The sequence below is a fragment of the Sebastes fasciatus genome, chromosome 24 (assembly GCF_043250625.1).
Source record: "Sebastes fasciatus isolate fSebFas1 chromosome 24, fSebFas1.pri, whole genome shotgun sequence".
NCBI classification, from domain to species: Eukaryota; Metazoa; Chordata; class Actinopteri; order Perciformes; family Sebastidae; genus Sebastes; species Sebastes fasciatus.
The window spans coordinates 15,285,719-15,302,161 of record NC_133818.1 but is presented as its reverse complement, the minus strand read 5'-3'; the positions used below and the strand labels follow the sequence as shown (position 1 = coordinate 15,302,161).

General features: G+C 41.6%; 1 protein-coding gene and 1 long non-coding RNA gene across 2 annotated transcripts in view; one reads left to right on the top strand and one right to left on the bottom strand.

Annotated features, from left to right (window-relative positions):
• The window catches only part of LOC141762853 (uncharacterized), a 500,458-nt gene that overhangs the window by 37,441 nt on the left and 446,574 nt on the right, over positions 1-16,443 (top strand). Inside the window, 3 exon segments of the mRNA XM_074626949.1 lie at positions 8,112-8,285; positions 10,697-10,870; positions 12,811-12,984. Coding sequence (XP_074483050.1) covers positions 8,112-8,285; positions 10,697-10,870; positions 12,811-12,984 — 522 coding nt within the window.
• The window catches only part of LOC141762901 (uncharacterized), a 182,662-nt gene that overhangs the window by 88,712 nt on the left and 77,507 nt on the right, over positions 1-16,443 (bottom strand). Inside the window, exon 2 of the long non-coding RNA XR_012592928.1 lies at positions 15,600-15,804. This is a non-coding gene — a long non-coding RNA (uncharacterized LOC141762901). The remainder of the gene's footprint in view (positions 1-15,599; positions 15,805-16,443) is intronic.

Below are 16,443 nucleotides of genomic sequence, written 5' to 3'. Positions count from 1 at the left end.
TACTAAAAGGGGCAGTAATGTAAATTTGGACCATTTCTCTTTTTAGAATATTTGAATTCATGCCTTCATTTGATAGTTGACAGTAGAAAGTGACAGAAAACAGAATGACATCAAAATAAATGTAAACCTGGATTTGAACCAGAGACACCACTGTTACATACTGTGTGTCTTAGACTGCTGGTCTACCACACTATTTAGACCACTTCTAACCTCAGTTCAAACCTAACTAACTCAAGCTAAGCTGCCCAAAGTGACCGTGAGACTGTTAAGAACATGATCAGCTCTCTTTAATGGAGGACTTTCACTGTGAAGTAGCTGTAGAAAGTGTTGAACCTACAAAATAAAACAGAAAACCAACTACAACCAAAGCCCAAGACCATGACAGTACCCCCCTTTCTCAAGGGACGGATCCCAGACGTCCCTAAAACAGAGTCTATGAACTCCATCAGGGTGGGTGGAGGGAGTCCGGAGGAGGGATTAAGGGGCAAGCGGCCGGGCGCTGAACAGGGACGGGGCAGGAAAACTCAGGCGTACGACCCGGGGACAGGACAGACAGGAGAAACTGCTCAGGAGGGCGACCCCTCTGTAGGACGGCCACGGAGGCGGGACCCCTCTGAAACCCAACAAGCAACAACAGCTGTCAGTGTGCTGACTTGACTATGACATGTGATTACAGACATGCCCACTTTATGATAAAGGGCAGACTCGTGGGTACCCATAGAACCCATTTACATTCACATATCTGGAGGTCAGAGCGTTCTTCCAGACAAGCTAGCATGACATGGTTGGTAACGATGGATTCTTTAGGTTTTCTATAGTTTCATGTTACCAGTATCTTCACTCTAGCTTTAAAACTGAGCCGCTACAACCTCTGAAAGACAGAATATCGTCCGTCGGATTGTAAAGAGGTTAATAAGACAGCAGATAGTAAAATTCAGCTCATTAGTGTTTATGAAAGCAGGAGAGTTGAAATAAAAGGAACACTGTCATCACAGACTGAATGCTGAATTCAAACAGAAAAGTAACAACACTTTAACTGTTCCCTGTGACCATCTGAGCTTTGAGACAGTGTCGGCCAATCAACAAAGCCTTTTAGTTATAAAGACATGTCTTCACAGGAAGAGGAGTGATGTCTCTGTGGAGGACCAGCTGTCCTGCTGTGCTGTGTACTTGGACCAGTCTGCTTCATCTGGAGACTCCTCCTGTCCCCAGTGTGGACAAAGATCCAGAACCAGAGCTGGACTGCAGCCAGCCGGTCAGACCAGCACTGTACAAAGTAAGACTCTACATCTGTCTGCTGACGTCTCCATGTCTGAAACACTACTTGTTCTTTTAATACATAAAAAGTCATAAAAGTCCCACCAGGTCCTGCGAGGACACTAGGGGACACGCTGCTCCACTCAACTGGCTGTTCAAGCCATAGACATATATACATACACCAACGTTGGCGTACGATCCAGAGGTCAATGAGGAAACTCCGACACTCAGACGACCAATCGTGTAACTTCATCACTCAGTGACAGACTTTTAGGGTTGTAGGGCTGGCCGTCTGCGGTCCAGCCAAAAAGACAGAGAAAACAAGAGAGACATAAATAAATAACCCTCAAATACTCAACATGATTTACTGTGGAGACGGACGCTCTTAGTTTCACTTTCCTCCTCTGCATTTCATTCATTACATCCAACGTTCATCAGTAAATGTCGTCACAGTGAGATAAAACCTAATGTTTATTATTTTCCAGCGTGTTTTTTAGATGAAACGGACGACACACTGAACGGCAGACTGCAGAGTGTGTTTACTACTGCGACCACCAACAGCCCTCGTCACATGTCATGTTGCTTTTTCATACATCAGAGGACTAATTTGCTGAATCTTCACAGGTCTTTAGACCGTAGTGGAAACACAGACAACAGTGGACTGAAGGAACCTTTTAGTTCCTTAAAAGTAGTAGGACTAAATAGTCCCAGGAACTTTTGGTGGAAACCCGGCTTTTGTTATTGGTGCTGTTCAATAAAAACATGTCCACACAACGAGTTATGAACATATTCTGCATTATTTGATGAGTGGATCAGTTTTAAATATTACAGTGAGGAAGGAACAGCCACAGTGAGTTGTTTAGATGAAGAGCTGCAGACGGACAGCTGAGGCTCCGCCTCCTCTGCTGTCAATCAAACATGTACACCGACTGAGAGAAAAAGGAGCATTTCTGATGCTTCCACTAAAACTAGACTGTTTAACCTTTACTGCTTTTTTATTTACTTTATATTGATCACTTCAATATTGGCAATGAAAATAATAAGCAGATTGTCACATCTTCTTTATTTGTAACTTTTGTCCTTCTCTTTCAGCAGATAGAGGTCTGCAGGAGGTTGTAGATGAACATAAGATCAGTCTGAGGAGGAGATGTGAATGTGTGACTGAAGGAACTGATGAAACAGGAAGTGGAACCCTCCTCAACAGGATCTACACTGAGCTCTACATCACAGAGGGACAGAGTGAAGAGGTTAATACCCAACATGAGGTGAGGCAGCTTGAGACAGCTTCCAAGAAGAAGACCCTCCATGACGCTCCAATCAAGTGCCACGACATCTTTAAAGCCTTACCTGACCAACAGGGACACATCAGAGTCGTTCTGACGAACGGCGTCGCCGGCGTTGGAAAAACCTTCTCAGTGCAGAAGTTCACTCTGGACTGGGCAGAGGGCTTGGAAAACCAAGATGTCAGTCTGGTGGTTCTGCTTTCGTTCAGGGAGCTGAACTTGATCAGAGATGAGCAGTACAGTCTTCTCATGCTGCTCCATGATTTCCATCCAACATTACAGAAGGTCACAGCAGAGAAGCTCGCTGTCTGTAAAGTTCTGTTCATCTTTGATGGCCTGGATGAAAGCAGACTTCCACTTGATTTCCACAACAGTGAGGTTGTGTCTGATGTCACCCAGAAGTCATCAGTCAACGTGCTGTTGACAAACCTCATCCAGGGGAATCTGCTTCCCTCAGCTCTCGTCTGGATAACTTCCCGACCTGCAGCGGCCAATCAGATCCCTCCTGCATGTGTTGACAGGGTAACAGAAGTACGAGGCTTCACTGACGCCCAGAAGGAGGAGTACTTCAGGAGGAGAGTCAGTGATGAAGAGCTGTCCTGCAGAATCATCTCACACATCAAGACATCCAGGAGCCTCCACATCATGTGTCTAATCCCAGTCTTCTGCTGGATCACTGCTACAGTTCTGGACCACATGTTGACTACAGACCAGAGAGGAGAGCTGCCCAAGACCCTGACTGACATGTACTCACACTTCCTGTTGGTTCAGACAAAGAGGAAGAAGCAGAAGTACGGTGAGGGACGTGAGACGAGTCCACAGGAGCTGACGGAGGCTGACAGGGAAGTTCTTCTGAAGCTGGGGAGGCTGGCGTTTGAACATCTGGAGAAAGGAAACATCATGTTCTACCAAGAAGACCTGGAGCAGTGTGGTCTGGATGTCACAGAGGCCTCGGTGTACTCAGGAGTTTGTACAGAGATCTTCAAAAGAGAGTGTGTGATCTTCCAGAAAACAGTCTACTGCTTTGTTCACCTGAGCATTCAGGAGTTTCTGGCTGCAGTCTACATGTTCCACTGTTACACAAACAGCAACACAGAGGTACTGAAGGACTTCCTGGGAGAAGAATATGTTCATTCAACCCTGGATGACTTCCTGAGGAGAGCCATGAAGAAATCCCTGAGGAGTAAAAATGGCCACCTGGACCTGTTTGTTCGCTTCCTTCATGGCCTCTCTCTGGAGTCCAACCAGAGACTCTTAGGAGGTCTGCTGGGTCAGACAGACAACAGTCCAGAAATCATCCAGAGAGCCATCAACAACCTGAAGGAGATGAACAGATATGATACCAAAACCTCTCCTGACAGAATCATCAACATCTTCCACTGTCTGATGGAGATGAACGACCACTCGGTACATCAGGAGATCCAAGAGTTCCTGAAGTCAGAGAACAGATCAGAGAAGGAACTCTCTGATTTCCACTGCTCAGCTCTGGCTTACATGCTGCAGATGTCAGAGGAGGTTCTGGATGAGTTGGACCTGAAGAAGTACAACACATCAGACGAGGGACGACGGAGACTGATTCCAGCTGTGAGGAACTGCAGAAAAGCTGTGTAAGTCCAGATGTGATTAACTTTATAGATCAGTGTAGATTAGTAGTTTAGTTCTTTAAATATACACATTATGAATTATTCTTAAAATATAATTTTCTTATAAATGTTCCACGTGTTTATTACATAAATATGTCAGTTGTGTTTTGTCACAGATGTTCTTGAGCTGTTTCAAATGTTGAGTTCAAAATGTTGCAGTAGTTTGTGTTTCTAGCTGTCAAGTTAATGAACACTTATTCTATTTATTTCTAATAATTGTTACATTTGACAGTTTTTTCTTATTTATGTTTTTGGGTGATGGAGACGACATGTGAACCTGGTAAAACAATTGAAAAAAAAAAAAAGATCAGCTGTCTGGTGGAGCGCTGGGTCTAACTGGTGTAACGGCAGCAACAGAACGTTTGCTGATCCGGCGGGGAGTCGGGGCGGTCCTGGGATCAGAGCCCTGGTGCTGGGGTTTGCTTTCAATAGGCCTTGCACCACATTACACCTTACCTCGTGTGTTTTGGGGTTCATCTCTTTCATTGGCTTCAAATCCAAACTGTTGCCATGTTGCTGCAGTTTTAGTTTTCTTTGAGACCAGCTCTGCCATGCCTCGTCTCGTCACCCCAAAAAACACATGAACTTCCTAGTAAACAAACCTCTTCTTGTTTATACACCAACATTATATCATAACGTAATAACGTTAATCACGTTGTCATATTGCTTATTAGTAATGCAATACAGGCAGGATTTAGCACTGTGACTCTGTCGGCACAGGTTGTTGATGTCGGCTACTTTTTAATTTGCCAGAACGTGTCGTTAGCATAAAATCAAACCGGTTTAAGCTCGTACACCGGACCGGACCGGACCGGCAAAACCAAAAATCTACCCAACTCTAGCATTAGCCACCGTAAACTACTGGTCATACGAGACAAAGATAGTCGTTGTAAAACCCCTGAGTGTGTTGAATCGAGCAATGGTGCATTTTATTGCTAATGAATTCAAGTTGTGTTCCATCATCTTGTTTTGAAGTCTTTCCTTTTATTCTGTTACTCACAGAAGGAAACTCTGGTGTTTCTCTCTCTTGTTGCTTTAGAGAAGAGTAGTAACAGGAAATACACAGCTTCCACCAATAACAGCAGTCTGATGAAAATATAACAGCAGAATGGTAGAATTCAGACTTTTTAAGAGATCTTATACAAACCAAAGATCAATGTTATGTTTTTAATGCTGATACACTGATATCATCTTTCTGATGTCATTATGTTGTAAATAATGCAACCTCATTGGTTCATTCATTGTGTTTGTGAGCTGAATACGTTTGATGCTCAGAAAAGAGTGTTAATGACAAAACGCCATGCAGTCATCAAAATATCTAGTTATATGAATGTTTAATTATGTACAGGTCTAATATTATCACGCGATTTGTTTCATTTTCCCATTTATGGACGTGAACCTGAAAGCAGCAGGTAGCTAGCAAAGAGAGGTCATCTTTATCAACTGTATTATTATTACTTATTCACTGAGTTTTAAAAATGCTTTTCTAATCAAGAAGGCCTCATGCTAACTTTGTGGAGACAGACCTGGGATCAGATCACACTGACAGACTGGACATTAGGGAAGCCTCAATGTAGCTACATGTTCTCTCTCTTCATCTGCAAGATTAAAGAAAAACAAAGATTAAAAGTCTGCAGGTTTGAGAGAGAGTGATGAGAATTATTGTTTCATGTCAAACAGTGAGATAAGATTAGCTGAACCACTGATGTGAGGAGTAAATGTTAATCAAAAAAGTATATATATAACTGTTTAGTCATCAAATGCATGAAGTAAATATAAACTGTCCTCTTTCATAATAACATATTTTGTAATTTTTGTGTCATCACAGACTTTCTGGCTGTGACCTCTCAGATACTCACTGTGAAGTTGTGGCCTCAGCTCTGAAGTCCAACCCCTCCCATCTGAGAGAGCTGGACCTGAGTAACAACTACCTGAAGGATTCAGGAGTGAAGCTGCTTTCTGCTGGACTGGAGAGTCCAAACTGTAGACTGGAGACTCTGGGGTCAGTTCACTGACTCTCTGTTACTATTAGAGATCTTATATGTTGAATTAATAATTGAACCTGATTTATGTACAAACATAACTTACATCCATAAAGTTGTTAATGTCCTTTTCTTCATATTTTCATGTTTCTTAAACTAAATCTAGTCTGCAGTCACAAAAGACTTGTGTATCTTAAAGAAAGTGTAGAAAATGTCCACTGTTAGTTGTTAAAGTAAATGAATGTTTATCATTGTTGGTAAATGGTCACATCTGGATACAGAAGATGCTCTGAACTAATATTCAGGGTTCCTACGCAGTATGGAGAAGTATGGAATTTGATTTTAGTCATTTCCAGGTCTGAATGAGTATGGAAAAAAGAAAAGAGAGAATGGAAAAACATGTCTGTTTCCAGACTGTTGCCCCTATTCTGCTTTCTAAGATATCAAATTCAGAATTTCTAAAAATAAATAGATCATACAAGCAGAGTGTTTTTCATGGTGTTTAGAGCAGCCGGTGCAGCCACAATGTTTACTACTGTGTGAGAGAGCGCGGGCCAGAGAGAGCTTGATGTCGTTGAAAGCAACACAGGAAGTAGGCTCTGACTGAACACACACTCCTACAGAGCTGCCTCTACGCCTGAAAGTCACAGCCAGGGCCGGCGCCTCCATAGAGGCCGACTAGGCAACCGCCTAGGGCGGCACTTATTATGGGCCAACTATTCATCATGAGCAACATAACAATAATTATATAATAATAAAAAGTAACCGGTAACTGCAGGCAGACGGCACAGAGCAGAACGCTGCCTGTCAGACTGGGACAATCTAATACTTTACATATTGAGGGGGGGACGAGCGGCCCCTCCTAATTTGAACTGGTCCCTGTTTCAGCTGAAATCTGATTGGCTCAGTCATTTACATCATGAACGTGATGAACTGTGACCAGTGTTCCAGCTGGCCGGTCTTGTTTTGATTCAGTGATGACGTGCTGATACAAACTGAGGAGGTGTCATCCACGATGAAGAGTCTTGAAGGTCTTCATCATCATCATCACATTCTCTTTATACCACTAAAACTCTATTAGTGGTAAAATTACTAACCCACAATGTTTCGTCTCACGCCCTCCGGCCGCTCACATAAGACACCTCTCCGTCTCAAAGTCCTGGGATGGGTTTGTGTCCCAGTCTGTCCCTGGTGCTAATAGAGGGGCGGCATCATTGTGATTCACCTAGAGCAGGATGTTTGACAGCAGAACGTCGTCCAGCTTTCTCTGTAGGACTGTAGACTGAACGACCACAATGAGTAAAGTGTTCTGAGGGCTGGCTTGATGATCCCAAACACAAAGCCTGGTTGGTTAACAGTTACAAATGGGGAAAAGAGAGCTGGATGCAAACTTTGAGGAAAATCGTTTGACATCTCAACCATGGTGGGGGGGGGGGCTTTAGTCTTGTAACAGCGTCCTCTGAACCCCGAGTCACAAAGTCAAATATGGTCTGAAAAATCTACAGAGAAGTCTGGAAAAGTCTGGAATGTAAAATGTAATATGTGTAGGAACCCTGAATATTTGTTCTGAATTGATCAAGTTTACTTCATGAAGTAGAAATATTTCTCTGGTTTCTGCTTGTTTCAACATGTTCCACAAATAATGTCTGATCATTGATATTGATCCTTCAGCACACACACATAGATGAACACCGAGATCAGCAGCATGTTATTGATGTGTGTTGACATGAACAGGTGTATGAATGTTGTGGTGACATTTGGATGATGTCTGTAGAAGGCTGGCATTATGATGATCCACAATAACACAATGACAAAGTCACTCTACTCATTTTACGGAAAAGCTCATTGATTAGGACATAGTGATGTTGAGCTACACATTTAAAACCTGAACACATCTGACTGGATTATAAAGTGATTTTTATCTTCATCATTTATTCTTTATTCAGATTGAGTTGGTGCAGGTTGTCAGAGATCAGCTGTGCTTCTCTGGCCTCAGCTCTGAAGTCCAACCCCTCCCATCTGAGAGAGCTGGATCTGAGAGAGAACAAGCTGCAGGATTCAGGAGTGAAGCTGCTTTCTGCTGGACTGGAGAGTCCAAACTGTAGACTGGAGACTCTGAGGTCAGTTCACTGACTGTAGTTTATGTAGTTTGTACACACACTCTCTACACACTGGCTCTGCTCCAGATGGCTCTAGAGAGGGACATTCACGTTGTCACGTTGGCCACCGTAGCTCTCCAACACGCTTGGCACACAGGAGAGGCTTCAATTGGTTGTAATCTCCTCACCTCACCGCTAGATACCTCCAGATCCTACACACTGGACCTTTAACCACAGACCTTATTTCAGCCATCTAACTAAAAACCCATTGACTTCCAGACGAGGGAACAGGAAGTGCTAAAATGCTAACTCATTTCTGGGTTTTAGGACTCATTCCTGTAGCGCTCTATTTGAACATGTCTAAAGGTGCAGCACTCTTCAACAAACACATATTGCACCAACTTAAAGGCACACAAGTGATGATTATGAATGACACCATCTAATCAGAGGTCTCTATGGTTCTAAGTTATTCCCACGTTCTTTTTGACAGCAGATCTAACTGTGATCTGTTTTCATGTCAGCATTGTCTAATTATTTGAAGCAAAAAACAAATAAATATTCTGCATCTGAAACCTCTTTGCAGGTTCATATTTTTTCAAGTCTATCTGAATACAATACTCACATGTTCATATGTACATTCAAAGAGTTTTTGATGTCTGTCATCATTCCTTCTGTCTGTGAAGCAACCCCTGTATAACCTGAGTGTTACGAGATGAGGACTAAATCCACAGTCTTGTTCTGTGTAAAATGACCTGTAAAGTTGATCTTAAACTAATCAGAGGCTTCAGCAGTCTGAGTTAGATGTATTAGGGCTGGGTGACTTGGAGAAAATCAAATATCATAATATTTTTGTGTGTAAATGACCAATAATAGAACAGCTAGAACAGTCTGGTAAGTTCAGAGAATGACATCACTTTACTGTAATGTAGCCTTTAAAACCTGGAAGAGACAACACTTACAACACAACACGATATTACTAGGGCTGTCAATCCATTCAAATATTTAATCACGATTAATTGCTAATTATTCACAATTTTTGTATCTGTTCTAAATGAACCTTAAAGGGAGATCTGTCAAGTATTTAATATTCTTATCAACATGGGAGTGGACAAATATGATTCATGTAAATGTATGTATATATTTATTATTGTAAATAAATTAAGAACACAAAACAATGACAGATATTGTCCAGAAACCCTCACAGGTACTGCATTTAGCATAAAACAATATGCTCCAATCATAACATGGCAAACTGCAGCCCAACAGGCAACAACAGCTGTCAGTGTGTCAGTGTGCTGACTTGACTATGACTTGCCCCAAACTGCATGTGATTATCATAAAGTGGGCATGTCTGTAAAGGGGAGACTCGTGGGTACCCATAGAACCCATTTACATTCACATATCTGGAGGTCAGAGGTCAAGAGACCCCTTTGAAGATGCCCATGACAGTTTTTCCTTGCCAAACTTTAGAGTAAGTTTGGAGCGTTATTTAACCTCCTTCCCGACGAGCTAGTTTGACATGGTTGGTACCGATGGATTCATCAGGTTTTCCAGTTTCCTATGATACCAGTATCTTCACTCTAGCTTTAAAACTGAGCCACTATAACCTCCGGAAGATCGATTGCATTAATGCGTTAAAGAAAATAGTGGCGTTAAAACGATTAACTTTGACAACCCTAGATATTAGGATATCCAAAATCAAACACGATATCTAGTCTCATATCAAGATATGGATATAATATGGATATATTTCCCAGCCTTAGTATGTATCCAGTCAGCATGTTGTGTCTGACAGTTTCCTTGTTGAGCTGCAGGAGGAATAGTAACTCAAAGAGGGAATTTTGTACTAAACAGTCTGTAACTTTGATTTGTCGACTCAGACTGCTGAATCTTCATATTAATTTCACTTGAACTTGTGAAGTCATTTCTTACAGTGTAGTTGTGTTATGAAGGGACCACTTCACAGGAGGAATGATTACTGCCACCAATAACTCTTTTAATGTACATATGACATGTGGCTGTTGTTTACAGACACACTTGAACAAATGTGGACCTTTCCTGTAAATGACATAAACCTGCTAGGCTAGCAGATACAGTGAGAAGAAGGCCATGTAATAAATGAAGTAATGAAATCCAACAAGTCTGATTTAATATTGATCCTCTAATTCCAGACTTGACTGAGATCAGCAGCATGTTATTGATGTGTGTTGACATGAACAGGTGTATGAATGTTGTGGTGACATTTGGATGATGTCTGTAGAAGGCTGACATTATGATGATCCACAATAACACAATGACAAAGTCACTCTACTCATTTTAGGGAAAAGATCATTGATTAGGACATAGTGATGTTGAGCTACACATTTAAAACCTGAACACATCTGACTGGATTATAAAGTGATTTTTATCTCCATCATTTATTCTTTATTCAGATTGAGTCGCTGCTGGTTGTCAGAGATCAGCTGTGCTTCTCTGGCCTCAGCTCTGAAGTCCAACCCCTCCCATCTGAGAGAGCTGGAGCTGAGCTCCAACAACCTGCAGGATTCAGGAGTGAAGGTCCTGTGTGGTTTTCTGGAGAGTCCACACTGTAGACTGGAGACTCTGAGGTCAGTTCACTGACTCTCTGTTACTATTAGAGATCTTATATGTTGAATTAACAATTGAACCTGATTTATGTACAAACATAACTTACATCCATAAAGTTGTTAATGTCCTTTTCTTCATATTTTCATGTTTCTTGAACTAAATTTAGTCTGCAGTCACAAAAGACTTGTGTTTCTTAAAGAAAGTGTAGAAAATGTCCACTGTTAGTTGTTAAAGTAAATGAATGTTTATCATTGTTGGTAAATGGTCACATCTGGATACAGAAGATGCTCTGAACTAATATTCAGGGTTCCTACGCAGTATGGAGAAGTATGGAATTTGATTTTAGTCATTTCCAGGTCTGGATGAGTATGGAAAAAAGAAAAGAGAGAATGGAAAAACATGTCTGTTTCCAGACTGTTGCCCCTATTCTGCTTTCTAAGATATCAAATTCAGAATTTCTAAAATAAATAGATCATACAAGCAGAGTGTTTTTCATGGTGTTTGGAGCAGCCGGTGCAGCCACAATGTTTACTACTGTGTGAGAGAGCGCGGGCCAGAGAGAGCTTGATGTCGTTGAAAGCAACACAGGAAGTAGGCTCTGACTGAACGCACACTCCTACAGAGCTGCCTCTACGCCTGTACGTCACAGCCAGGGCCGGCGCCACGATAGAGGCCAACTAGGCAACCACCTAGGGCGGCACTTTGGCAGCCAAATATGGGCCAACTATTCATCATGAGCAACATAACAATAATAATATAATAATAAAAAGTAACCGGTAACTGCAGGCAGACGGCACAGAGCAGAACGCTGCCTGTCAGACTGGGACAATCTAATACTTTACATATTGAGGGGGGGGGGGGAGACGAGCGGCCCCTCCTAATTTGGACTGATCCTCGTTCTGGCTGAAATCTGATTGGCTCAGTCATTTACATCATGAACGTGATGAACTGTGACCAGTGTTCTAGCTGGCCGGTCTGGTTTTGATTCAGTGATAACGTGCTGATACAAACCGAGGAGGTGTCATCCACGATGAAGAGTCTTGAAGGTCTTCATCATCATCATCACATTCTCTTTATACCACTAAAACTCTATTAGTGGTAAAATTACTAACCCACAATGTTTCGTCTCGCGCCCTCCGGCCGCTCACATAAGACACCTCTCCGTCTCAAAGTCCTGGGATGGGTTTGTGTCCCAGTCTGTCCCTGGTGCTAATAGAGGGGCGGCATCATTGTGATTCACCTAGAGCAGGATGTTTGACAGCAGAACGTCGTCCAGCTTTCTCTGTAGGACTGTAGACTGAACGACCACAATGATGAAAGTGTTCTGAGAGCTGGCTTGATGATCCCAAACACAAAGCCTGGTTGGTTAACAATTACAAATGAGGAAAAGAGAGCTGGATGCAAACTTTGAGAAAAATGGTTTGACATCTCAACCATGGTGGGGGGGGGACTGTAGTCTAGTAACAGCGTCCTCTGAACCCCGAGTCACAAAGTCAAATATGGTCTGAAAAATCTACAGAGAAGTCTGGAAAAGTCTGGAATGTAAAATGTAAAATGTGTAGGAACCCTGAATATTTGTTCTGAATTGATCAAGTTTACTTCATGAAGTAGAAATATTTCTCTGGTTTCTGATTGGTTCAACATGTTCCACAAATAATGTCTGATCATCGATATTGATCCTTCAGCACACACACATAGATGAACACTGAGATCAGCAGCATGTTATTGATGTGTGTTGACATGAACAGGTGTATGAATGTTGTGGTGACATTTGGATGATGTCTGTAGAAGGCTGACATTATGATGATCCACAATAACACAATGACAAAGTCACTCTACTCATTTTAGAGAAAAGATCATTGATTAGGACATAGTGATGTTGAGCTACACATTTAAAACCTGAACACATCTGATTGGATTATAAAGTGATTTTTATCTTCATCATTTATTCTTTATTCAGAATGAGTTTCTGCAGTTTGTCAGAGATCAGCTGTGCTTCTCTGGCCTCAGCTCTGAAGTCCAACCCCTCCCATCTGAGAGAGCTGGAGCTGAGAGTCAACGGCCTGAAGGAATCAGATGTGAAGCTGCTGTCTGATCTTGTGAAGAGTCCACACTGTAGACTGGAGACTCTGGGGTCAGTAGAGGGTCGGGGTCGGTCCATGCTGGTTTCAGCAGTATTGTTGTGATGTGTTTCCTCCGTTAAGCTGTGAGAGGAGAACGTTGACACACAGAGAGAGAACAGTCAGCCAATCAGATCAGCCAGAAGCTCATCATGTGATCATGTTTTAGAGTTGATGTGAAGAATATGTTGTTGTGTTCATGTCTCCAGGAAATAAAGCTGGATTACAGCTGACAGCATCACATAATGTATAGAGACAGTGGTCCTCATCCATCAAACTGTCGTACCATCAAATCTGATCAGAAAGTGTTTGTTCTCTCATTGAGAGATAGAACCATCATAGAACCATGGTTACATTTAGTAACCATGTGGTCTTTATACAGACCAGAACCTCTGCTGAAGTCCAGTAATCACAGCTGAGGTTTTACTGTTCAGTCTGTGTATGAACATGTAGGACCTTTAAAGAGGACCTATCAGGCTGATGTTCAGGTTCATACTTGTATTTTGGGTTTCTACTAGAACATGTTTACATGCTTTAATGTTCAAAAAACACTTTACTTTTCTTCTAGCGGCTGTGCTGCAGCACCTCTTTACACCCTCTGTCTGAAACGCTGTTTGATCTCCTTGTCCAAAAAGACTCCATATTTAGTCGGGCTGTCAAAGTTAACGCAATAATAACGCGTTAACGCTAGTTCGTTTTAACACCACTAATTACTTTAACGCAACTTGTGATTTTTAAGTTGTAAAATGTGTTAATTTGAGATTAATCATGATTAACTATGGACAATCATGCGATTAATCACGACTAAATATTTCAATGGATTGACAGCTCTAATATTTACATATTTGTCATGTAATATTTAAAAGTAGATGAAACATTGAAATGTGACTGAAACCAACCTAGCAGCAGTAAATCCATCATTAAAGTGAGCAGTGAAAAGCTCTCTGTTTCTGCAGTAATGATGCTCTCAGGACTCTCAGCAGTTTATTTCCACTGTGTGGATCATAAGATAATATTACACAGAGACAAAGAATTTGAACACATAATCCAGGCTAAAAGCAACACAGTTTAAACTGACACATGCAGAAAGGTCACCGACTGTGTGAATGTGTAAATGAACAGACTTGTAATATCACTGCCCCGTCTAGAGCACCAGAGATCTGACTAGAACTACTTTGTGTACTCTGCTGAGTTAATGTGATCACATGTACTGTTATGACCTGTATGACAATAATGTAGCCTTCTTCTCTCAGCTGCAAACCCAGCGGTGTGAAACGGACATAAATGACATTTATATAACCACAATAACACAAAATCAGTACATGATCTCTTATCATATATTCATATATGATATTCATATAGTCACTCATCTGAATCAGCTTCTTGAGCCGTATGTTGCTGTGAGACACGTCAGAGTCGTGTTCCTACAGTCCCTCAGACTGAATGTGTTGCCTTGGTTAGTTTGCTACCAATACTTTTATGTATGCTGTGGGTGATTAGAAGAAGTGAAAGTAAGCCTGCTTACCGCTGTGAATTATGTTTATAGATTTATTATTTACTTTCTCCTAAGTCTGTTTCACACCGCCGGGGTTGGAGCTGAAAGAATAAGACTAAAGTATTGTGATTCCTCCAGGAGATGAATAAAGTATCTTCTATTCTATTCTATAAGAACACATCTAATCAACACATTGATTTAATGGAACACACGTGTAATCAGTTCTAGTCTGCTGACCGTAGACTGGTCCATGTCTGTGATTGGTCATGTGCTACAAACCCCGCCCCTTCTATGTGAACGTGCTCATAGCCAGACTGAGAAACCCTGGGTTGACTTACGGAGTTGATAACAACTGTCGTAGGACCGCTTAGCGGGATCTTGGTTGAGGGGTTAGTTAAACCAGATAAGGAGAAGATACCCTGGGTGTGTTGGACTGGCTTCGTAGTACAGGCCTCTGGTCTGTGAGCTCTGAGCTCAGTGTGTTCACTCCAATACGTTAACATGAGAGCTGAAAGGAAGCTGGCTACGCTACACAGACTGAAGCCCCTTCTGCTCTTTATACTGGATGCTGACTGACAGCTGATGAAGGGAGTCTCTGTAAACACTGAGGGATGACTTCTGTTGTCTTCTTCTTCTCTCATTAGATGGAAAAGGGGGTGATCTCTAACCACCATCATCCCTGTGTGTTCCTCTGACCTGACAGAGTATCATCAGTGTATCTGGACTCTGTCCTTCTGCACAGTCTCTGCAGACACACTGAGACTTCTCCACTCCTTCTGCTCCACACTCAACCACCTCCTCCACCTGGACCTGGGTTTCACTTTGTCTTCATTCATTCATATATTCTGAACCCAAAGTGCCTCTGCAGATTAGTTCTGTTTATGACAACAGAACTGTAGATTAACACATTTAAATAGATGTTTCTGCTTTGCTTTCTGTTGCAGCTCCACCCTGTGGAACGATGAGGTTTTGCAGTTAATTTCCACATACTTTTAAATATATATATATATACCATATACAATATATATACCAATGCCAGCCTTTTTTCATATTATAACAGATTTGCTTGTAACAAACATAAAGAAGTAGATAAAACCTGAACCTGAGGCTTCAGTTTCTCAACTAACTACAAACAGATTATGTCTGGATTTTGGTGGAAAGTCAGCTCCTTAATATTGTCTTTTGTATTAGATGTTTGATGTACAACAAAACAAAAAAAAATCCTGACTATCTGGGTTTTTGCTACAAAACAAATCATATTTGTTAGTTTATTACAGATGTACGTGTCACCCTGCTAGTTTTCACATTACATGGCTCAACACAGACACATGAAGTCAACCTATGGAGCTTTTCCCCTCAGAAATCAATGTTGAAATTGCCTCCACAGGCTCCATTACAGTCCACCAGTCCCAGAAACAAAAGCCAAACACCAAAGTGTTTATAATTGCTAAGCAATATTGGACTCATTCCTTAAATTCTGCACATTCCAGTGAGCTACATGAGTGTCCTGCGTGATTTCTTTAATGTCATGCAAATACAGAAACTAACACGAACCAATTCTTTTGTCCTCTGTTTACTTCAAAGAGCAGATTTTCATTATGAATGTTTTTGGCTTTTTTAATCTTATTTTTGGTTTAAAATTGTGACCTTTTGTTTCCCAGAGTCACAGGTCACATCTTAAAATGTCTTAAACCAGCAAATCTCAATTTGAGCTTGAACCAGAAACCAGGTTTCTTTTTGCAATTTTGAAACTTTTGATGTTGACTGATTAAATTCTTCTGTCTTGGAAATATTAAATGTTGACCAGCACAACTGCCTGGTGTTATAAAGGGACTGTTTGTAAGAATCAGAAATGCTTATTAACAGCGACACCTGTGGCCGTTAAGTCAACTAAAGTCAGCGTCCTGTTGCTCGCGCTTGTGCTCACTCTACATAGACATGAACGAGCATCGCTTAAAACAGTGAGGAGACACACGTC